Here is a 26,824-nt window from a genome sequence, read left to right on the forward strand (position 1 = left end):
AATTATATAAATTATACTATATGGAAATACCACATATAAATTATTATTGAATACTATATATATATATATATATATATATATATATATATATATATATATATATATATATATATATATATATATATATAAGCATGTAAGTACGTACGATACACACTTATGTATAATTTTTAAAATGTATACAATAAAAAAACTTTATTAAAACTGGGACGTTTTATTTACATGCTGAGCACAATGAATAAAACAATAGGCATCAGTCATTGGGTGGCTATCCCAACCATATGAAACGTAAATATAATATAAAATGACAAATTACATTTTTGTACATTCTCTGAATTGCTTTTTGATTAATAACAAAAAGCTGAAGCATTCACTGATTGACGCATTCATTTGCCCGAATAATAAGTTATATATCTCATTAATAACCAAAATGCAAAGTGTACCTCTATCCCAAAGGTACTTTGAATGCTGGAGACACTTGTTAAATCTAATGCATGCACTGTCAACTCATTCGCACCCCGTCACATCACCGCTCAATATAGAAACCGGATTTTCTGGTATTACAGACGCCTCTTTTAGCACACACACACACATACACACAGAGAGCTACTGACCCTAATCTTGGAGACTTTTCGAACCACAGCGCTAACACACACACACACACACATATATATACACACACACACACACTCTCTCACACACACAAACACACACACACAAACGTATTCACACACCAAAGCTTGTGTTATTAACTTAAAGCAGCTGTGGCAGCAAACCACTCAAAGATGCACCCTAATAATTAACAGAAAATCACAGGGCTTTACTACAATAGATTCTACCAAACAACTTATTTTGAAAAAGATGGCTCAATGAACGTAAACCAAAGAGGACATTCCAGCTTTAAAGTAACAGTTAATTATAAAAAACCTCTATATTATTTATTAATCAACAATAAATATTAAATATAAAATCCAGCTCCCTATAAATAATCTACAGCCTATAAGGAAAATTTCCAATCTGCTTTAATGAAACGCAACCTTAGGATACAAGAAACGATCAGGGTTTCCTTAGCTCATATGTAAGCGTACCTGTTCAAATGTTGAATAAAACGATGTAATTCACACAACTGTGACTATAATGAGTCCATAACAAAAGATTATTTCCAGTAAGTCCTTAATTTCCCGATAAAAAATAAACAAGTGTAACATCGTGCTATAAAGTTAGACTACTTAATTGTGCTTAAAGTGTTTTAAACGCGTCCACTTATCGACAGGAAAGCACACCGTCTTACCTGAATGTGGAGGCATCGGTATATGTGAAGGGTAATATTTTCCAGGCTGAAAGTGACCGGGATGCTGCACTGTTGTGTGCCCGGCAGGAGTGATCCTCGAGGCGGCTCTGTGAACCAGCGCGCCTCGCTCTGCCAGAAGGTGCGGCGGAGGAGCGAAATCCCGGCCTTCCATCCCGATAAAAAACGATAAATCCGAAATCCAGAGCGGGAATCCACGAGAACCTATCCGAACGCCGCCCAGATGTTATAATCCCGTTAAGAGTTTCGCTTAGGTCTTGCATTCAGCACAGTTTTGGCTTTGACGGCCAAAAAAGTATGTCCCGATCATGTTTTCTGCAACACAAAAATCATAAAATATAGTTTAAATTACAAACCAGTAACACTGAGTGAGTGATACAAATCCACGAGATCGTATCATGTTAGTATCCTTTAATGGTAATCCTTCATTGAAAACACCAAGAGTGTACGTCCATTGCTGCGACTGCTGCATAAACACAAATTCTCCTCTCGACTCTCTCATCTCACCACAATTGAGCGAGCTTGCAGCACACCTCCACTTTTACACAGAAGACTCACTGCAGGCTATACACCATTCACAGAGACATGCCAGGATCAATACATTTTTTACAATATCCTCACGCCTATATGGAAAAAAACCAAGGACGTTAAGCAAAAAATAAAAAAATAGGGAAAGTGGACAAAGCTAAATCAGTCTTTCTGTCATTCACTCGACGAGGTGAAAACATTAGGAAAATCTGTACTCGCTGACGTTTGGTACGACGGACTCCATTACAAACACTAATTTATTTAGTGCATCAAACTATAAATGTATTTTATTCTTTCCATTTTGCCTTGATGAAACGGTTTGGTTCATCTGAACTGCATCAGCCTCGTTATTCGGGTACATCACAACGTATGATGGCGTCTATATTTCACCTTTGGCCTCTGGTCCTTATGTTTCTTAAATCATCGGCACAAGTAACATAGTATGATCTAACGATGTTGCAGATGGAGTCTTGTCACGGCAAAATGGTGCAATGAGAGAACTGTCATGCGCTGTTAGTAATATACGTGATTTGTTTCAAAACATCATCATAACATGCTTGCAGAAAGTAGTCTACAACTATTAAAATTTTAAATTGTAAGGCAGTATTAAGAAAGCCCAACAGAATTACAAAATCTTCAGCCAATGGTGCTCTCTTTATCACAATGAGGGAACAGATAATGCAACAAAGACATTTTGATCAAGTTTGAATGTCCAGCTGTGCTTCCCATTCATTCTTAATTCCAAACCATAAACGAAAGACATAGGTCATATAGAGATTTTAGATGTTATATAGGCCTATTGACGTTTCGACTGGTGAATGTAGTGGATGTTTTACGCATATTACTGAACGAGGCCTTAAAACGTTAGAAGTTCCAGTTTGGAGTGTGAGGATGGTTGCGGTGGCAAATTGTTGTAGCTCTATGCTTTCATTAAAAACAAAAAAAGAGGTTGAAGAACAGTCAGTGGATTGGCGTGCACAGCATTAGACCTGTAAGCACCGATTTAAAATAAGCATACGCAAAAAAAATCCTAAATAAGCTCTCTGGTGTACAGAATTATATGCAGTGCACCATTTTTTTGCGCTGACAAAGGACATTTCCTGCAAATATGTATCATTTCTGTGATATCATGAAAAGAAATTGGGCAGAAATTTTAAAGCATGGAGTATTTCAACCCAGTAACCTCCCACTATTAACCAAAACCGAACTTTTAACATTTATTGGGACCTGAGATCTATTAGATTTGGCTCGAAGGACGGATGGGAGGTGAGGAGGAGCACATGAAAGAACAGGTTTCCTAAAGAAGGATTTGAGTGGTAGGAAATGTCCTTTCAAGCTCTGATAAAAGCCAGACAATTGTGTGCACAATTTTATTTCAAATTAAAACACATCTTTATAATAAAAACCTTTACAAATTTAAATTTATTTAACAAGACGATGGTCAGTTATAATTCCACAATGCCCAAAATTAATTTAGCACATAAACTCTATAAAGGTTTAAACGCTGTTATCAGTTGATGTCGATTGCACATCAGATTCTAAACGCATGCTGGATTCAGTCTTTCAAAGAATGTGTAATTGCACTTACATTTTGTATACACTATTAGTCAATAAGACTAATGTATTCGCTATAAATAGAATGTATTAATTATTATAAATGTCCATATTAATTCAGCCTTTCACAAATCAATTATTCTAATAGGTGAGGGTTGTTATTATTAGGTTGTTGTTGTGTTTGCTGTTGTTTTTGTTGTTCAAAGAAAGCAACAGATTAGGATGAAAATTAATATTGTTCTTTCGCCCCCTTCAACATAAGCGCCGTAATTTTTCTATAACGCCAGATGTTCTTTAAAAAAAGTAAGAGCAGATCTTGAAGGCAAATGTTTATTGTTGCACGCATATAAATGTATACAATATAAACGAATTACTTACTGGTAAGTTATTCCTTGCAAAACAACAAATGGCTTTAAAAAAACATGATACAAAAAAATACGCAAAGGAGAGCAGAAGCAGAATAAAATCATGGAAATGGTTACATCCTAGTCTGCTGATTGCAGTGCGTGTGCAGTGCAGAAGTTCGGAGATGCACCGTAGTAGTAAGAGCTTCTGCTGAATCGAGCCCCGTACAAGCAGTCAGAGGCTCTTTCCTGAATCTGCTAGTGCCACTCAAGAAGAAGAGGGGGAGGTGACTGGGGGAGCCGTCGCGCCCATTGGTCTAATACCTACATGTCAATAAGCTCGTGCAGCGCGCCCCAGGATAAACAGTGGCTCCGATTGGACGGCTCTCCGAGCCAATGGCGTGTCAGCTGGATCAACTAAACAAAACGGCGGGCGCTTTATTTGAGCTTTCCTGTCTCGCGACGAGTTCAGTGAGAGGCGCGACCACATGGATACTTATGCAGCCTAGAGTGCCATTATTTAAATGACTTCAAAGACAGAAAGAAATGCAATTATCGCCATTTGTGTTTCCGATTCTGCTTTTTGAGCCAAGACGAAAAGCCATGCAAACATGAACAATTATAACATGCAAAATATATAGATTTTTTTTTTTTAATTATGTTTACTATAAATCAAATTAATGAAATGCAAGGTGTAGCATCTCATCAGTCATATGTAAGTAAAACCAGAACAAAGAAGAAATGTACATCTGATTAAATTAATATTCAATCTCTAATTCTTTAAATTTCCCAGTGATGGGTTGCAGCTAGAAGGGCATCCGTAGTGTATAAGTTGGCGGTTCATTCCACTGCGGCGAGCCCAGATTAATAAAGGGACTAAGCCTGAAAAAAATATATATTTTTTTTAAAACAGCATCATTCGATTTAAAACATGTGAGGTTTAAAAAGATGAGAAGCCAGATCACCAGTAAAATAAACGGTTTTAACCCACAACACGTCAGGATGCTAAGAAGTCACTTACAGCCCAAACTATGGTGAATGGCCAATGAAGGGTTAAAAACCTGGGCCTCGTTCTGAAAACTGTTTGATTGGTTGGCGTGTTGCCAGAGCGCTGTCAATCACAGAATGTAAACAAGGCTCTGATTGGCTGCTGTCCAGTCCGCACTGGGCTGCCTGAAAAAAGCAATTACTGGCCTTGCGGTTTCAAGGCGGCCCAGAACTGGATGATGAAAGGAGATAAGGAGGGGCGGTTTCAAGGCCTCCCCTAGGCGAACCTCGTTGGCCCCAAAGCTAAAGGAGAGTCAAGAGTGACTTAATCAAAGGGAATGCGTTAAAAAGGGGGAAATTACATGTTGTATTAAATTTAAAGTATAGATTCTCGGATTAATATCGCTTAATTCAACAGCAACACGATAATTCTAATACATGGAATCTAATAGAGTAAAACAGGAGAAGGATGGAAATGAAGGCGACCAAAAACGAGCGTGCGTATTGAGGATTTTTTACGATGAAATTTTAAAACTTCACCCTGACTGCTACTTAAAACGTTGAGTGGATATTTAGTAACAGCGGGTAATAAATGGCAGTAAAATATAAATTAACGATTACACGCTTATACGGAAACTGTTTTATGCCGTTCTCTTTTCGATACAAATGCGAAACATGGGTGAGTGGAAAAATAAAAATGATTATCAACAGAAATTACCGAATTATTATTGTTGTTGTTTTATGCCTGTAATACATTCCTTGTTTATTAAAATATAAAAAGATTTTGCTATTCAAATGAGGTTATGTTTTAACCAAATACATAACATATATCATTCTGACTTTGTTCTTTTATTGTTGTATACTCTGCATTATTTTCTTTCTTCATAACCCCTTTAACTTAAACCCGTGAAACTTCATCCACCAAAAGAGAGAGAAGAAAAAACCTTAAGGGCAACTTCTGCTATAGGCCACTGAATGAACTGTAATTTCATGTCTATGTAATGTACGTTTTTTGTTACAGCAGCACAGTTTTCTTGTATATTTGTATAAAACACATCCAGCTTATGCTTAAATATCAAGGATTTTACGTTTTTAAATATTATGTAAAAACAGCCTAGTCATTAAACAGTGTATAGATAAAAGTCAAATGGGCTACATTCAATCAGGACTTCAGTTCCACGTTTAAAAAGATTTTAGATTGGGCAGAACTCACGAGTCACGAGGGCAGTTTGTTTATTTCTATATAATTTAACATACTTTTAAAATAAAACGATAAGTCATTACAGAAGGTGATTTTAATGAATACAAGAATTTGCATTTGTTTAATTGTTTAATACACTGTCAGCGTGGGGTGGTAAAATAAGATATAGAACAAATTAAAAAAGAAAATGCCCCTATGAATAAAATTCGACAAAAAAAAAATTACTTAAAAATTATAAAATAGACCCAAACATAGGAGCTTCTAAAATGACAAAGTACCCAGTCATTTTGTTAACCAACAGTAATTGTTTCAGAGTGAGCTATGTCCTACCACCGAACCTCCTTGTCAAAAAAGAAGCAATAACACTAGGGCAATAAAGAATTCTGTACTGCAATATACAAAGAGGTGTAACGCTTTAACCAGATATCGGCACTTAATTTATTTAGTGACAAGAAAGACCCTTTTATTGTTGGGTTTTTATTGGCTCCTTTTTGCAACTTAAAAGGTGGGGGTGGGTGCATTTTAGTAGTGTAAGGATAACACACACACAGCCCATGCAAACACACATTTACACACAAGCAAAGACGCCTTCATTCTCATATATATGTATATATATATATATATATATATATATATATATATATATATATATATATATATATATATATATATATATATATAATACATACATACATACATACATACATACATACATATATATATATATATATATATATATATATATATATATATATATATATATATATATATAATACATACATACATACATACATACATACATACATACATATATATATATATATATATATATATATATATATATATATATATATATATATAATACATACATACATTTATATATATATATATATATATATATATATATATATATATATATATATATATATATATATATATATATACCTGAAAACAAACTCAGCCTCTTTTTTCTGTCTTTCTCTCACTTACACACACACACACACACACACACACACACACACACACACACACACACACACACACACACATCTCCTTCTCTCCCCACGCGCGCACTTACACACATTCTTTCTTTTTTTTTCTTTCACTCACGCACACACAAACAGACACACTGTCCATGTGCCAGCGCGAGCTGCCCTACTGTGGGACGCGGGGATAATTAATGCGGAGTGACTGATTGCTCTCGAAACAGACCAGTCCCGCGAACGGCATTGTCCGTGATCAATGAAGCGTTTCTGATTGACACTTTCCCTCCATCTTCCAGCCACATTCAAACTACCGGAACGGGGCGTTTGTCACCAGCGTATAGGCCAAGGGGTGTGCAGATACCCAGTTATTGTCAGGCCTATAGTTGCACACCAGTTTTAGTTAGTGCGGGATCCCATCGCCTGCCTTTGGCCAAAAATAACTCAAAAGGTACTCCTAAATTCAGAACCCACTCTGGTGCGAATAAACGGTGCTTACATGCGCCTACACGTCCATGTAGGTTAGGGGATTTTATGTACGCGTCCGTTGGATGAATCACTGTGACAATGTACTCCATAGCTGGTGTCGAGGATGGAGCATGTTCAGTCAAGACGTTCATTCGCTCACAGCCCTGTAAAACGCCCAGAGATGTCCACCAGGGAAACGGCACGAGAGACATGATTTTAAAACATCCACTGCAGGCATATGCACCGAACAACATAATTAATTAATACTGTGTAATTTAACATGAAGGTGAACACGAAGTGTAAAATTGCAAGTTAATATTGAACAAAACAATAAGATCAACATTTGTTTTGCTTAACTGAATTTCATAGAAAAATCAAGAAATCAAAAACTATTTTCAAATGAGTCCACACCGGCGTCTGAATCCAGATGAAGCTGAATTGTATGGTGACCTCTCCTCTCCTTTTGATGATTAAGCTAGATTTCAGCATGCGCTGACTTATACATGGAGCTACAGTTTTAAATATTTTGCAACATCAGAATTGCTAAATTCTTGTGAAATGACTTGGCCTCTGGTGTGTCAGGCAACAGGGACATGCACACACAGCTTGGACAAACGGTTTTTAGACAGTCCAATGTGTGCCGTACTACCACACACATCCGAAAAGGGAACTTGTATCTAAAGCTATGAAATCATAATTAAGATTTTAAATGCACAAAACATTAAATGATTGTGTATTTAGCTCCGTTGTCCCCGATTGAAACGTTAATACTGTCGATGACCAGAAGTTTACAAGGAAGAACCATGCGATTAGAAACTTGCTGCATATTTGATTTTAGTAATCCAACACGATTGGGTAATGATAAGACAGAGTTAACATAATTAAATCTCTACATAACAATACATCAATGAGAATGTAGACTCTGACCCTAACCCTAAAACCGAAGTAGGCCTATACTTTGGGTTCAAGTGGTACAGGCCCAGGGATAAATTGTGATTGACAAAATAATACTGATAATAAAACTAATAATACTCATAATACAACAAAATCTAAAATAAGACTGGATACCGACTTTGTCCTTTTATAAATTCCAGGGAATGGCGTTATCGATAGAAAAAGCCCATCTGTGTCCAATTAAGGGAAGTACTGCTTCACCCCCATAAATGGCACAAACCTACCTCATTACGACCTGTTTTATTGTAAAAGCTAGAAGTCAAACCATAGAGGTAAATAAATGCAACAAAATAAAAAGCACTTAAAGAAAGTTGTTTTGATGTTAAAAGAATAAACTCAAGAAACTTTACGCTATTACTCTACCTTCTTATAGGTCTTTAGAAAAACAGAAGTACAAAAACACAAGTAAATGTATGCCGTTGATATGCACCAGTTTTTAACTGACCCATTTACTGACAACCCCACCCCCCATAGTGCTTCATTAATGAGATTGTCTTATAAATACCTCAGTTAAAAAATGCTGTGGTAATTCCTAAAATGTCTCCTTAAAGCTTATCTCCCAAATTTAACGTGACTAAATAAATTGAATATTAATCGGATGAGTGGTCTAATTACTAGAAAATTGGAGAATAATATTATTAATACCAATTTCAAGTAATCTCATTGGTGTTCAAAATACGAGAAACAAAACTGTAGCCTATCCTCATAGAGAGGAATGACTGTGAGACGTTATATTGTTCTCCATAAATTTAAAACCAACGCAGTACATTTATAATTTTTTTATATATTATGTTTATTCGTGTGAGAGATGTAGTCACATAATGCAGTATGATAAGTCTACAGTGCTTTCTTATAATGAGTCTGTATTCAAAGATTCAAATAAATCCTAAAGGAGACGGCATTTTCCTAAGGATTGTCAGTGGACCACTCGGTTTTGACATGGGACGTAGAGCCTGTCTTGATCCGAATGAAGCCTATACCGTGTCTGCAGGGTATAGGCTACACTTGCAACACATCCTGGTGTGTGTTAAATCTTCAGTTTCTTTCATATGTATGCGTTCAAAGTGTTACAAGTTATTATCAATCAAAGACACAAGTATACATCACGTCCCAGTGTTCCTCACTGAAAGCCCAGGCCCTTGATACATGTTAATTTATTATGGGAACCCAAATAAATCATTCCGAGTTTAATTTGGTTGCATAAGGAAAATGTATAGTATTACATTTCACGAACGGCTAACAGACTGAAATCTTTAAAAAATCACCTAGTATCAATACGTTTCTTTCAGCAGCAATATTGTTTTGACCTTGTGACCTAGTAGCCTTGGTGAGAAAAACAGTAATACCAACACATACATATTCAGATCCATTGATTGGAATGAATGGTTGAATTAATAAATGACTAAACGGCCTTGTAGAGAAGTATGTTTTTCATTTTTTTGAAGTGCAAACATTTCATACGTGCACATAATTTTAAGTATAAAAGTAATATAAATTATCTTTAATATTTCAATTCACATCTTTAAAAAAAATAATAGATTTTGTGTAAATGAAACGATTTGAAAGAGCAGCATAAACGTCAGAGCACTCAAATATCCGGTCAAAAGGCCCTCTCCCACCTTACACTGAACGGCATCTCTTCTGTACCCTAACAAATAGTAATAAAATAATCGAATACAATAAACCTTTGCAAAATTACCATGTAAAATGTACATATAAGTATATTGTTCGAGTTTTGAAACAGTTAACTCTTAGTGAGTACAGTTAAAAAAAACTGCCATAAAAGTAGCTTTTTACTGACAGCTAAATAGTTCTTGGTCGAATGGTGTATTTCTGACATGAAAAAATGCATTGTAATATCAAGAACAATCTTGTTTGAATGCATTAATAATTTTGACAACGCATATACATTTTGCTTCTCGGACATAAACAAACGCGTAAACGTAAAGCAATATGTTCTCAATACTTGTACAAAAGTACTTATGGCTGCTATAAATCACAATCAGATGAGTAAAAAAAAACACCTACCTAAATGGAAGTCCATCCAGAAAGAAAATATTTTATGAGTAAAGGTTGACTATTGATTTATGCAAAAAAAGAAGAAGAAAATAACTGCGCCTGTGATCTGGTTTCAAATCTATAATAATAAAAATAAAAACAAATAAATAAAAACGTTTGAAGTGTCCTTTCCTCGCGCAGAGACGCCTAACAAATCTTTACAGCCTCTGCAACAAAAAATACAAGCTATTTAATTAATCGTGAGTTGATCAGTCTAGTCCGGTAAAACTCTTAAAAAGCGTATATAAAAGACCACTGGTTGGTGGTGATCTATCTGTAGGTACGGAGCAAATCCGTCCGAATAGAGCCAACTGCCTCCTCGAGCCTCTATAATCACAAATTTATGGCTGGATGACGCGTCCTCTTCTCCCACAATGGAGCTCAGTGACATTAAACAGAAAATTGATGGAGAGGCGAACGAAATTTAATCTGCTGTCATATCCAGACCATTGCATTTTGCCTCATTTAATTAAGGGAGAGGGCACGTGTCTCTTGAGCATACCCCAACTCTTTAACACACCTTGAACTATTTTCTTTTTTGCATGTTTGCAGTGAACGGGACCTTGGAAACGATTTTGGGCGAAAGCGACTCCTTTCCCCCGCGTCGCACAGACCTTGGATACACTTAATCGGATGTTGTCCAACATTTTCGACTTTCCACATGGTTTACAAAAATAAACTACTGCAATCGAACTAAAGTGGGCGATTTCATGTGGTAACTTCGGGAAATTAAAAGACATCGCAAACCACTAGTCGATCACGAGCGTGCGAAATTCTAAGACATCGATGAAACTCTGTAAAACATTGATATTTCAATCCGATTGAACTACTCTTTCACGGTGTACTGTATGTGCTTTGTATTGGGACACACGGTGTGCTGATACAGTGCATTCGATAAATCCGATGTGTCTGCGAACAGAGGACGTGTAGAGGTGGTAAGATCAGTTCCAGAAACACCACAAACACACATTCGATTCAAGATGTTGTTTACTTAAAGAACTACAGATTTACCTTGAGGAAACACAGGAAATCCATTACAAAAAATACACATGTTGTCCTGAAAGAAAAGCAATGCCCGATTCATACAAACAAGTTATGTTTTTACATCCAAAACAGGATATTTGCCTTGAAAGCGAAGCGTATTTCCCACTCATCCCCGGAGCAAAAAATTTGCCCCCACCCCTACCTTTAAGGTCACCGCCCCGGGAACGATGACGTCAGAAAATTAACTCTTTCAGTCCCGTGACTGATTAAGTAAAACCCTTTGGCCAGGCTTTAGCTTTACACAAACTACAGATATAATGCGACATTCAACTGCCATTCAATACGAGTTAGACAAACTTTGAAAGGATGAAAACTGAGCTGCTGTAAAGACGTGTACTTTTACAATACAAAACCAAAAGTTGTAAATAACACTAATATAGATTGATTACAATGAACCTAACAGCGAAAGGGATAAAAGTTACCCTCATCCTTTAACGTCCATAAGAAAACCAAAGGCTTCTGTCCAAAATAAATCTAAAAACACACAATCTAGGAAAAATTAACTTAGTGATTGAGGAGATTTCAGTCTGATAGACCATATAGACCAAAACTGTGAGATGTAAAACAGGAAATACTTTGGGACCTTGTTTTTGTTTAAATCTATCAAAATGGTCAGCATCATCTATAAGCATGCCAGATCATACAAAAAGAAACTTGATGTATACTCTTCAGTTGTTTTGATCAATGCTGATTTATATCATTCTCCCTGCAGCAGTGTTTTTAAACACATTTTAGCCAAGAATCTTTAATATCCATGCAAACGTTTTTCAATTGAAACTATCAATTAAATGTGTAAGTGCACAAAATAATGCTGAATATCAATGAATATATGTTGTCATATAATAAGGGAAAGCGGGGATGGAAGTAACATAGGACGAAAGTAACAAAGCGATTTTCTCAAACCCTTGACTTCCAGTCTATAATAGCACATTCAGCATGCAACCCTTGATGGAGCTGCCAAATAGTGTCCCACTGTGTCCCACAGCTCCAAATTTCTGTTTTTAAGTGCAAAAAGTAAATTATTGCAGTGGTTCTTTGTTTCCTTATTACAAGTTGTATTTCTCTTTTCATGCATTACAATAATGATCAATCTACAGGTTATTTAGTGCAATAACACATCCTTAAGTTTGCAATCTGAGTTTTTTGTTTAAATCAGGTTTAAATGACAAGAGTTCCTGTGGGGATGAAAGTAATACTGTTATTTATATCCCACTGCTAATTGACAAACCTTATTTTTCACTTTCACATTAGAGTTTTCAGTGTTTTGACTCATAGGTTTTACAAGATTATTGCATATTGCCAAAAATAATGACAAAAAAAAAAAATATATATATATATATAGAAAATTGTAACATTTTGCATTGTTGGATTGCTTTTAAAACATAAATGAAAATGCTGTTTATTACTTTTTTTCAAAAATAAAATACAAAATCTGTATTCAGTTAACATTAACAAGATCAGATATATTTAAAATAAACAGGATTAAGTCAGTAAATCTAGCAAATATTGTGCTACTTTTGACCCATAACGTGTGTTAAATTCATCCCTGCCTATGGGGTCAAAAGTAACAATGTGCAACTTTTGTTTAAGGTCAAGTTATATTGGAGTTTTATTTGATTTATTTATTTCAAACAAAAAAAAAATTCACAAATCAATTCTTTAAACAAAATAGATGTCAACATGGTCGAAATGGAGCGGGATGAAGCACTCGCTTATTGTTTTCCCTACCCCATTACCACAAGTATCATTCGTTTATTACTTCAACTCATTTCTTCTTTAACTTATTGCTTCTTTTTACATGAGACATAATTTACCATTTTGGCATCGTTGACATAATATATGTTTGATTGCATTAGTACATTTACATTTTATAAAATAGACCAAAAAAAAACATAGTATTGCAAACAGCCATTAATTGAAATTTCATCACACCTTTCTCATTTTGTTCTTTTTAAATCATCTCTATTCATCATTATATACCTTTAATAATATATATGTATACAACTTTTTAAACTGATTAATATCCTGACATTATTTGAGAATATGTTCTAGGCTGTTCTATAATTTCCCACAACATACAGACATACACAAATTTTTTAAAGCTGTTCTTGTGTTCAACCCCCTAAAATTTTGTTGTTCTCCCAGATTAACGTTATATCCCCCTTGTCTTTCTTCAAAAAGCTTTTGTATGAATTTTGGAAGTCATTTATTCCTAGCTTTAAACATAAATTGTGCTTTTGTAAATTTAACCAAATCATTGTAATTAAGTATCTTCAATTTAAAAATGAGTATGTTCCAAATACCCCACATTTTCTCTTAGTCTAATGACTTTTTTCTGTATTGTACATAAGCTTCGCAAGTTACATTTATATGTATTCCCCTAAATTGCAATACAACAACTCATGTTAAATAATACATACATTCATTTATTGTCCAGAATAAATCTTGCTCTATACACTATTGGTAGTTTTTACTAATTTTAATATCACATTATTAATTCACAGTTTCCAACTAATTCAGTCATCAAATACAACACCAAGAAACTTAATTGCATATACTCTTTCTTTAACTTCATTATCAATTTTTAAATCTATATTATGACTACTTTTTATTTCCCAAATAACGTAACCTTTGTTTTATTTATATTGTTGATCTACATTGATACAAAATAACACCTGATTTTGATAGACCACTGTTTTGAGTTAGTAACCACAGCAAAAATTTATTTCTGCTAAAAACTTTATCTTTTAAAATAAGTTTTTTATGAAAAATGTTACTTTCGGCCTAGCTCTCCGCAATATCTCAGACATGGACAATCAGGCCTACACCAAATGACAAGCAAATCAGAGATCTGCTAGCTTGCTTACGTATGCACAATCATAATTAGTAGTCAAAAATGTCCAAGTGTGTTTAAACAGTTATACATCTAAACATGAGGACAACAGCATTCTGACAGAACAGACACCGCAGCGCACACATAAAGCTAACATGGCTTATATGGATGCTAACATGTATTTTTGAATACAATTTCAAAAGAAATCAATCAAATGAGGAAAGCAAAAGTTGGTTGCCTTGCATCTTTTCACGGATACAAACTCATTATCCTCAAATAACCCTGACTGTGCCATTAAAAAATTGTGTCATTGACATGACCGCGATGGCAGAAATTATAACCATCATTTGCTTGTGTCATGAATATTCTTAATGACTGTGTGTTTTTGTGCACTTCCTTGTTTGTTGCATAAACATATGTGAATAGTATGTGTTTGAAGGAGAAGCATGGAATAATTAACACTATTGTCTGTGTTAAGCAAGCTTCGGGGCAGCGAACGGAAGATTAAAGTGGAGGAGCTAAACCTCTCCATATTCATGAAAGCATGAATGATAGTATCCCGCTACCAACTCCTAACCTTTCTATGTCTTGGATGCATGCATTAATTAAAATTACAGTGTGACAAAACTTAAGATCCATGCTTCTTATTTGTTGCACGGTGCAATGAGAGAGCCCTGTCAGAATATATGAGTCCGAAGATGCAAATTTGTGACTGATACTGGAAAGCTTTAATGCATGTTTCATTTATTTCAATGGAAATTTAATCTAATCAGTCCCTCGGTACAAAGATTTTTCTTGCCCTCCCTTCATATATTATATATTTGAAACAAACTTTATAAATCTATTTTAAAAATGTCATTTAATAAAGTAATGTTTATAGCAGAGCAATCCTCATTGGCCTTTCGGTCATCATTCAGACCCTATAGACCAGCATTCAGATGACGAGATTAACAGATTAATCAGAATAGTGGATTAAAGTAAAAAGACAAAGTTTATAAAACCACAAAATTCTCCTTTGGACTTAAGCCATAATTAAAAACTCAAATAAATATAATAAAAAAATATATAAATATAATAATAAAATAAAATAATAAACAAATAAAATAAAAACTCAAAATTCAATATATAAATATTCTTTCTGTAGGCTCACAATTTTGCCTTTGGACAGACTTATCACATGTTAAGGGCGTATCTCTATCCCCGCTGGAGGAATCACAGTAAACCTGTCTGTGCTTAGTCCAGTGTGATCACAGCTGTAGTATGTTAGAAAAATAAGACTCTGGATTCCTTTCTGTTTTCAATCTGAAGCTGTCATCAATCCAGTAAATGGAAAACTTTTTTAAAAGATGCCTGATTTCCAAAGCATTTGAGATTTTTTGGATAGTAGACCGTTCTGTGAATACAAGTGTAGGCTATACAGAAGAGCTTTAGAATAAACTGAAAGCAACTCATAAGTGAATTGCAAAAGTGATGATTGACGCAGGCTTAGTCATAACTATAGCAAGATTTTGACTTGCCATATTCATAAACTGTCAACATGACGCTAATAATTTACCATGTTTGGTTTAGCTGTTTATGAGATAAGTAACAAAAACACCATTAGAATAATTGTCATGCGTTTTTTTTTTGGAAAACTATTGCTAGAATATGTAAACCCGTTATTCTTTTACGTAGACTAAAAGAAATCTGAGCAGGGTTGGTGTGTGCAAATCTGGTGGTGAAATACCTAATGAAATTTTGTGAATGAGTAGTTTCATATCTACTGATCAGTTCGACAAATCTACCTTGTATTTGAAAGATTCCTGGGAGAAAGATTTAGGCATTCAAATAACCAATGAGGACTGGAAAAAGTCTATCAAGGTCATGAATACATGTTCTATTAACTCAAGACACCAACTAATCCAATAAAAAAGTAGTACATCAACTTCATTATTCTATGGTTAAGCCTAACAAATTCTACTCTCCATTTCCTCTAAATGCAACAAATCTGAATCTGCAGAAGGCTCCTTGGGACATTTTTTTGGGTATACCCAAAACTTTGAGTTTTGGAGTGAAAACTTCAGACTTATTCTTGTGACCTCGTCCCTGATCCAGCAATTGCTTTTTTGGGTTGGTCTGACTCACTTTGTAGGTTCAGTCATCAAATTCAAAATGCTGTCCAATATGGAATAGTAGCTAAAATTATTTTTTTTAACCATAAAAAAACATCAATACCACTATTTTAAATCCTGGCTTTCAGAATTCTCTAGCATGTTACATTTAGAAAGACTTTTACACAATCTTTCTGATAGCAGTGATGACTTCAAAGCCACCTGGAAAACCTGTTTTAAATTATATGTCAAATTTCCAGGATAACAGTTTAATAATATGCAACTGTTTGCAAGACCCCAATATTGTACCCACTGGTCTAGAATATGTGTAACCCTGTTAACATATATATAAAACTGGAGGAACTGATGTAACAATTGTTTTAAAAATCTTTTTTGTAGTCTTTATAGTTGTTGCTTTTTGTATTGCTTTGTGTTGCTTTAAGGTCGAAATAAAAATATAATATGCAAAATACCATGTTTATTTGTTCTTAACTTGCATCACAACTAAGCTATGAGTGTCCAAAATGACGTCACTGGGTTGAGATGCACAACACCTAATTTAAAAAACTGATTCAGTACAAGGTTTTCAATATCTTCTAGAGCTGAAATCGAATACATGATGGAGCTGTCACATATATTAACAAATTCACTGTTCAAAATTTGAAGAAATTCAATAAAAAAAATAAAAAGCATACTTGCAATGAGGGAATTAAAGTTTACAAAAGCGTGGACTAATTTCAGATGTTAATTTCCTCGTTTATGACTTGTTAAAAAGGGCCAGATTCTTCCAGTAATCCATATTTCCAAATCTGCAGCAGTTAGGATAGGACAAAGGTTGGTAGATGTGAACAGGGTTGAGCAGTGTGCTCATTCTTTAATCTTCAGATCAGAGCTAGAGGTCTGATTTAAACACTGCCATACATATGCATGAGGCATTAGATGTTGTAGTACAGAGAGGACGACAAACAGAGACATCCCTTAAAAAGTCTGAGACATTCAGTTTCTTCTCTTTTTTCAGGTTTTTCAAATAAGCTCTTTATTGCAGCTGTTAAATACAGCAGCTGGGAGAAAGATACAAGGACAGTATTGTGGCCCTCCCTTTGTATCTGACGCATTTGCTGTTTGCCCTGGCTGTTAAAGAGGTTCCCTCACCACATCTGTAGCGCCATCACATGGCAGGGCAGGCATCTTCTGTGACCCCCGAAGCCATGGTTGTTGTTGGGAAGAAGAAAGACAGTTTGTGAGGGCATCAGAACCCAGCTGCAGGGTTGAGGAGTGCCACAGTCATCAAGTGATGAGACTGCCCACTCAACAATGAACCATCTCTTTTCCTCCGTCCCCCCACCATCCCTCATTTCTTTCTTTCTCGCATTCTGCTGCCTTTTATCAGTCTCTATCTTCAGGCCTTGGGCATCACTTTCTTTTTAAAGAAGAGCACAGAGAACGAGACGACCCTGTGTTCACCCTCTGATACACACCAAGGTCCCAAGACCACTGCTGATTTGATTTTATGAGAAGAATGAACAACCGACTTCATCAACCACAAAAAAAGAGATGGGAACAATGTTAAAGTAGAACTGGAAAGGCTGGGAAAGAGAAAAAGAGGGGTAAAGGCAAGGATTGAATGATTTTGTGGGCCTGCAGACTTCTTGATTTACACAGTTTTTCACTATTTAATAATTTATTAACCTCTGTAACTATTTAATATTAAACGTAAGCAAAATTAAAATTTACATTTCATGTAAAAGACAAGAAAAAAAGAGAGAAAACTTCTGTTTACACCACAATGTGTTTTTTATTTGTGAACTGCCCCTATATCTGCATACCCTACATCCCTTTCCAAAACTAGTTTCAAATGAATTAAAGAGAATGGCTAATTAACAAAATTAGGATTTATACGTGATGCATCATACTATGCACCGATAATAATTCATGTTGTATTTCTCTTGTCCTCTGCAACAGGTGGCCTCTTCTGTAGATCAGTTCCAAATCCTGCTGGCTGTTTTATCACTGGACAGCAAGAACACGAGTGATATTTCATAGGGAAGGCTTAAAGGGTGCCCAGACATTGAGTTTTACAAGCTACATGAGCAAACGCCCCCCTTGGCAAAAGGAAACAGTGCTGTACACATATTCTCTCTCGCACACACATAGACTCAATCACACACACTCTATATCCTGACAATGTTAGCTGGAAATAAAATTTTAGTACCCCTGGTAATAATGTGCAAGTCGTGTTGAAGACCAGGGCACAACTGAACACATAGGCATACATATGTTGTATGCACAATCTCTGTTATTAACAAATGCTCAACTGTGGTGCTACATGTTTTGGTGTATCACTGCAAAAAATATCATCATTAAATACAAAAACACTGATAAAAAGTATTAGAAAATTTTACTATTTGCTAAACTGTAATAATAAAACTCAAACAACAATTTGCAAATGAGAGAGCGTTGCATTTTTTGGAGCAGGTTTATAAGTCTCTAAAAAAAACACTGCATTAAAAAACAGATCTAGTGTCTGATCCTAAAACTTCAAATCAAATCCAAAATGCCTCCCCATTCCCCTCTCTGCACGCGCTGCTGTGTTCTTTATAGCTTTTAAATGGGGCTCCTTACAGACCACCACAGGGGGTCTGCAGCTAGCTCAGGGGTAAATGACAGCCATGTTATGTTTATCAGAGTTAACGCTGGAGATTGCATTCAAAATTCCAAACATTATTGGCTAGTTATTGCACTGTAATGCTGACATGCAGAACTCTCTTAAAAACACAGGCGAAATCAATCGAAACGAAAATGGGGCATGACTTCGGCAAAAGAAAGGACGATATTATTTTATTACTTGTTTTGTATTTTTCGTATATCAATCTAGATAGATAGATAGATAGATAGATAGATAGATAGATAGATAGATAGATAGATAGATAGATAGATAGATAGATAGATAGATAGATAGATAGATAGATAGATAGATAGGCCTGCGAAAAAAAGGGACACTCAGGTCTACTTAAACGTCTAGAGAGGTAGTAATTCGCGCATTCGGGGGTGCACCAAATGTGCGTCAAATGATCAATTGTCATGTACTTGGTGACAGACGGACTACGAAAAAGGCAGATCAACCCGAAAGTCGAGTAATCACCCCTCTACGGAGTTATCCATTAATTCAGGGTTAAAGTCTATTTGCATTTAGACAAAGAGAGATCGTCCATCCATCACCGAGTCGAGGGTAAGAAGGAGGGGTAAAATAGTTCTCTTGCAAATAAATCTGTTGCCCTCCGGGGTGCGTTTACATAGGTGTGAACTGCGACTGTTGGAAAGCTGAGAGTAATTCATTTGAAATGCGAAACCTCAACTCACAATACTTTCAAAACAGGCATGCATTTACTTTTCTTTTTTTCAAACACTCTATAATAATTCTCATTTAAAGCATTAACAGGGATTTTTACATGATACGGTGTTTAGCAGATCATTGCTCACAAAGATCGTTAGAAATGTGATTGAATTAATATTTCAACAAGCGCGCGCACAGACCAGACATATAGACTACACAGTGATCAGTTAATGATTTCATCATCACAATTTATTATAACATACTTTCTAATATAATTATATTACCCTGGTTTTCCAATCAATAAAGCCTAGCAAACACTCTTAGCTTTCCAAATTTGGCCAAGCAGAACATCTGACCAGGGCATTAACCACGATCATGAGCTCTCTCTATTTGAAATACTGCATGCTTATTTTAAGGTGGATACGTGTTGAGACTTCAAAAGTGGTATTACATTTCATTAAAAATAATAATAATGATAATTATAATCTCGTTGATTCAATCAATCTTAACTGATAATAAGCTGCGGAATGCATGATTGTCATTTTTTATTTGTTTACTAAATTATATCAGTTTACAAACGATGTTATCTATGAACGCCACACTTCTCCCGTTATTCAGATCAATTTCTCCAACCATGTGTTTTTATGAGGTCAAAATAAAACTGTGGCACGACGGGAATGTACCTATAAGGTTTGCAGTTGTTTGTGTCTATCGAGTCCACGGATCCCCCTTAAATCTGGGCTACGTTTGGTGGGAATTCCTTTTGCGCGGCTGGCCAAGGGCTCCCTCCCGTAGATCCAGCGGGTTTCCCCTCCCCCTCTCCACCTCAGCGGCTGGGTTGGGGAGGGGAGATCCCCTTGCTCGACTCCTCTCCAACCCCGCTACCTAAAGACGCCTGTTAATTTGCGTTAAGAAGAATGGCGCGCCTCCGTTGCTTCAAACCATGTTTTGGAAATGGACGACTGCGCACCTACGGTGGAAGATATGCAACATGCCAAATGTTTTGCGTCTTTGATTCGTCTAGATCGTGCTTATGGAATACAGCAGTGAGGAAGATTGTATCGCTGAGCAGAGCGGACTGTATCGTCTGGAGCAGAGGGAGGGCTAGATAGCTTATTTCACAGTCTTGTCCGAGATCTGTTTTTACATGCAGTCTTTAAAAACAGTAATTGGTACTTGGCACCGCGAGCATGAACGTTCTTCACCGCATACAGCGATCTCATGGTGTCATGCAACATGGTCACGGATGTCGACTATTTGTTAATGTTTCCAAATGGCACTACGAGATCAGCACGCGCTGCAGCATTGGTGCGTCATAATGACCAACAAGAGATTGGAGAATTTGGCGCGAGTTTCGAATCTCGCGCTCGCTTGTTTTCTTCTACTCGACTTCAGATATCAGCCCTGCGATATCAATCATGCTAAATCAACAAGATTTGAATTTTTGTCTGGTTAATCAAATTCATCGTTTTCATATCAAGGATGATTTATATGCATGGGGATGTTTCGGAGGTCGCATTGTCAGGTGGGATACAGTGAATTATTTATATATTTATTTACCCAATATTTTATATATTGCACACTGTTGGCTATAATAAATTGTATATATACAGATTTAATTGAGTCACTGTTAATATACACAAAATATACAATAGGTTATAAATAAAAACACAAACTGCAAAAAGACAAGTGATGTTTCTTACTTTCTTAGTCCTTCATTTTAGACAAAACAGCATGTGCAGAAAACGAAGCTTAAACTGTAATAGCATTTTGTAAAATACCGAATACATTCTGCATTTGTGCAAAATCTAGGCATATGCAATTGTGATTTTGGGAAATTGAAAAATAATAATGATTATATATTACTTTTCAATCAATTAATGTTGTAAATTTTTATTTGTTATAGGCCTATTTATATTTAATTATTCTGGTAAAATGCAATTTATGGATTGTTATTTTAATTTTCTTGTGTGGAAAAATAAACTTATTTATCTTATCATAAAATGTATTGCTACATTATTTCGACATATGCCTGTATGTATATATATATATATATATATATATATATATATATATATATATATATATATATATATATATATATAYATATATATATATATATATATATATATATATATATATATATATATATATATATATATAGTTTAACATATACACACATACACAGAGTTCAATATACACACACACACTGGGATGCTTCAAAATTATTTTAAGAAGTATACAGTGATCAACATCTGAAGTGGATCAAAACGTCAAACATTGACTTCTATAAAATATTTTAAATACGCACACACGCAAACCATGTAGATTAAAAGGTCGATTAAAAAAATCAAGCACTAACATTTTGAAGTAAATTTCTTTAATTAAAATACGCCATTTAATTGTATAAAGTTACGAAAAAACATGGATTGATTAGAGAAAAAAAATACGACTAAGATTTTGTTGGTGGAATTTTTAATAACCTCCAAGCGAAGTAAATACATTTGGTAGCTATATGAAACTGCCTAAATCTTAAGCGCTATGTATGTGTGTGTGTGTGTGTGTGTGTGTGTGTGTGTGTGTGTGTGTGTCATAATAGAGCTCATTTTTAGGTCTGTGTTTTATCAACAAGATACAAAAGCAAATCCAATTCACCATTTCAGCATAGACCCAGATAATTCAGTAAACATTTTGCATTAAATGTAAAGCAAACTACCGTTTGCATAAATTGCATCGTTTCCCAAGTTGTCTGCAACTTCATTTATAGGCATATTTACGTGTATATGCTTTACCACCTGTTTCGTGTATATATAAAACATTTATTTAAACCCATTAGATGTTTTTTTAAAGTTTAAATAATTTATTATATAATACAACCTATTTTATGGGATTAACTTTAAGTTGGCATTTTTAATTTGAAGATATTTTGTTCATGTTAAAAAAAGCTTTCGTAGATTATTAGGTTTGTGTGTTGAAGGCCTAAGACAGACAACATAACCGATCCAGCACCGACTTCACACAAAAAAGAAAACTACAGAGATAGCATATTTAATTTACCTCGTTTTCATCTTTTTGTATAACAATAGACGGAGCCCTGCAGCGAGCTATAGAGACGAGTTTTTGAAGTTAATTCAACCTGACTTAAGCAGAAGGGTTTTTTAGGAATACGATGACGGAGATTGCAGCATCGACAATACCTCTATAGGAAAAAGATACATATATGATATATAAAAAAGGAGATTTACGCGTTTCAGGTTTATAATTAAATAAATGTTGTGATTTACAAATGCTTAATCTTTCTAATAAAAAATACAAGTAAAATAAGAATTCACGCCACACCAACAGCCTGCATAACTCAACCACAGAATATGAACGAAATAACCAGATTTTTCTCGATTCTTGTAAAAGATCAAAGAGACGTCTGTGTTTTGTAGATTTTCCAGATTGACGTGGGTATTTGATGTATAAAACATTCATTAATTTATTCAGGCTGCTGGCCAGTAGGGCCTCTCATAGTTCGTGTTATCAAGTCTTTTCACTTCATTGACAATACGTCGCGTTGCCAACTGTATTTGGGTTATTTACTGCGTAAACCTGTTAAAAAGTCCCCAGTAGCTTTTGTTTAGTTCATTCTAATTAAGTAATGCTCAAAATAAATTCAGATGAGGTGATTTTATAGGTTGACAGGAAATGTGTGATATGCATAGTCTTTTACATGTGGGACAAAAAAGTCCACTTTTATTTATTTGCTTAGTGCTTCCTCTAAATGCATAAAAGATGATATAAGTTAATGTATAATTTTATAAGGTCATAGCTCTGTGTGTTATTATGTAAGCTTATGTAGTTTATTAAGGTTTCAATGCTTAAGGCAAAACAACAAATATAAATTGGTTGGCTACATAATAAATAATTAACATGTCTTCGTATATTTATTATTATTACTTTTGCATGTTTATGAAAATGTGTACATTATACATTTATTTTTTATATGTTTCCCATTAAATGAAGGCCGTTTTAAGGAAAAAAGCAGAGGGTCAGAAATTAGTACTCGAACTTCTTGAAATTGTTTAAAATTATATAAAGTAGTAGAGCGTTTAGATATACTGTTGTTCTTGGTTTAAAAATGTTATTGGTGACGCTTTGTAATAATATTTAATTTTAATATCATTAGCAAATACATTTTGCAAAGCTTTTTGTCATGCACAATTTTTAGACAAATATCATGAACAATTTTATTTATGAGTTTATAAGAACTGATCTGTTTGCTGATTTACTGCTGAAAGTTATTTTAGCGCGTTGCATGAAATTCAGAAGGCCGAGCGGGCTGCATCAAGAAAGAAGGTCCATCTTCATAAGTGCTCGATGGAAAACTCTGAACTCTCAAAGGCAGGAGACTCTCTCGCCCCCCTGAGGAAGCTTCATACCTTTCCCTTTGTGTCTGAGGTGCCCAGCTGAGAACTAAAATATTTCAAATCGCCTTCTAAAATTCGTTATAGATTTATAAGAAATATTGGAGCTCGCAGCTTTCAGTCATATTTGCTCTCTTGAAACGTAAGAAACTGCTCACTTGAAAAGTTCCAAATAAACGATTAAATATTCTATGTATGGACAAATGCATATAATTTATAATTATTGATAGTATGCCATCAACTTAAATTATATATCAACAACAATAACGATGATTTTGACCTGAATGATATACTTTTTAAAAATGCTGTGTTAAATATGGAGGAACCTATCCAATGGGTTAATCCAGCAGTTGGTTTTGTACATATTTTTATTTAGGCTAAATAGCCTACATAGTTCACAAAAGAAAAAAAAACAAGTAAAAGGCCTGCGCTATATAAAATATTTTAAACTGTTTTATGCGACGAATTTCTTCAAAGCTAACAATAAAAATTTGAAGTTTTAAATGTACGACATTTGTAATATATATATATATATATATATATATATATATATATATATATATATATATATATAGTTAGTTAGTTAGTTAGTTGGTTAGTTTGTAGTAACTTTATAGATAAATAAGGTTTAGAACGATATAAGGGCTACAAATACAGAATCGTGTGGTGTAAAACACAGGAGAGCCCGTTAAACAAGTCCAAAGCCGCTGTGCTCGGTTAACCGGCTATTTAAAGTAAATCCAAATACCTTTTCTGATCAGTTCTGGAAACGTGCTTCTTTCATTTGATAATTTTGGCTATGGCTTTTAAACATCATTGAAGCAATGTGGCTTAATATGTTAAAAATAGAAGGGAAAAAAATTAACCTCAATGGAAGGCGTTGAATTATTTTTTTTAAACAGGCGTAATTTCAGATTAAATTGCTAATACAGTAAACTGAAAGCACATGTTAAAAACATTATAGAATTAACCCAAGCATATTTTTTAAGTAATAAAATAAGTCAATCCAGAATCATGTCTGTTGTACACGAGGTTGTTCTCAGAAAATAATATGTTACTTTGTATCGACCGGGCTTAATTGTTTAGTTACAATGAAGCAGTTTTATAACACATACTGCAACACAAAACTGTTCCTGAACGTGTCTTCTCTTGTAATAGTATTCAGTTTCCGGTGGTTGTCTGAGCTCTGCATGTAATGACCAATGAGGATGTGAAAAGACTGTGGTGCAGTGGCCATGATGAATGTTCGTTCACTAGCCTTCACAACTTTTACATTCTTTAACTATTGATTCAAACTATTGGCCGGCTATCAGAGACTGGTCTGGGGATTATTTCATGCAATATCCTATTCCTTTGCTTTACTCGTGTGATTGTTTGTCTTTTAAGTCCCCACTTTTAATCCCTTTACAAATGTTTTGACAGCAATAAAATATTCAAGAGAGATAAATCAGCCACTCATTTTGTCTTCTTTATTTTCATGGGGAAGCGATGCTGATTGGAAAATATATTGAAATCAGAATTTGAATATGAGTTAAGACAAATTCTATTGCACATTTTGTTTTAGACTGATGGATGCAAAGCGAACTTTATCATTTGCTTTGTTCACTCTGAAACTCCTCGGCTCTTGTCATTCTTACCATGTCATAAAAGTGTACAGGCTCAATCGTTTTCAGGTACCCTGGCCAATGACTGGGCTTCAGTTTTTTATCTTTTTTTTCTTTCTTTTCTTTTTGAGCTAAATTCTGCCCTATGCTGAATCCCCACCAAAAACACCCTACGGCTTGTACCGAACATATCCAAAGACTCAATGGCCTTTCTCTGCTCTTTGGTCTTCCTGCTTTACCTCCAAGGCCCATGGCTATGACTGACAGACAGTGATGACAATAGAGATCTCTCTTTCTTTCTGTCTCTCACTCCCTTAGTCTCTTGCTCTCGCTTTTTCTGTCTGCCTCTCTGAGTGAGGAATGAGTGTTGAATAGGAGGTGCAGGGGGTCTTGGAGCGAAGGGTGGGTGGGGGTTGGGTGGAGCTGGATTGGTGCTTATTTAATTGGCTGTCAGACCTCCTGGAGTTTCAGCATTTCCACAAAATGGGATGAGCTTCCCCCTCCACCCATACCCCCCTCAACACACACATGCACACCCCTGACATCTTTTCAAACTAATGTAATTATGATTCCTGGGGATGTATTACGATACATTGACTCAACATGCATGCACAGAACACAGAGCAGCACAACAGAGAATAAAAGCAAACTAGAGTTAGAACCCCTCCACTTAAACTGATATGACTTTTATGTAAATGACAATACAACTTTTTTTACCCAAAGAATCCCCATGAAGTCTCAGTGGATGATTCCTGTGGGAAGACAGCCATCATCTGTGTGTCAAAGATTCTTAACATGAAATCGGTTTATTTCTGACTTCCTTCAATTCCTAATATATGAACTGATGTGTGTCAAGGAAAGTAAGAGATGCAATGTCCTTCTGCAACATAATAAAATATTAGCTAAAGGCTTTTTGTTTAATTTCTTTATATCACTGAGAGATGTCCATTATATATGTAAACATTCAATTGTTCTATACACATTAAATTGTTTCTCTTTATTGAAATTTTAGATCAATTTAAAAGCCATTAATAAAAAAAACAAATCCAACTCTTAGTCAATAAACATGTAATTTTACTTGATTTAGTAAAAAAGAAGTCATTTCCATAATAATGAATATTTCTCAA

At 35.0% G+C, this 26,824-nt stretch overlaps 1 protein-coding gene across 6 annotated transcripts in view; it reads right to left on the bottom strand.

The window, feature by feature from the left end:
• Nucleotides 1-26,824, bottom strand: part of bahcc1b (BAH domain and coiled-coil containing 1b) — a 194,720-nt gene that overhangs the window by 147,925 nt on the left and 19,971 nt on the right. For 3 of the 6 annotated variants that reach the window (XM_073918670.1, XM_073918668.1, XM_073918669.1), the window contains one exon: nt 1,289-1,621. In XM_073918670.1, coding sequence (XP_073774771.1) covers nt 1,289-1,460 — 172 coding nt within the window. In that variant the 5' untranslated portion in view covers nt 1,461-1,621. Of the gene's footprint in view, nt 1-1,288; nt 1,622-3,766; nt 3,970-10,353; nt 10,687-26,824 lie in introns of those variants that run through there. The other 3 variants (XM_021480385.3, XM_009306820.5, XM_009306821.5) reach the window with 2 other exon arrangements.

The sequence above is a fragment of the Danio rerio genome, chromosome 12, assembly GCF_049306965.1.
Source record: "Danio rerio strain Tuebingen ecotype United States chromosome 12, GRCz12tu, whole genome shotgun sequence".
NCBI classification, from domain to species: Eukaryota; Metazoa; Chordata; class Actinopteri; order Cypriniformes; family Danionidae; genus Danio; species Danio rerio.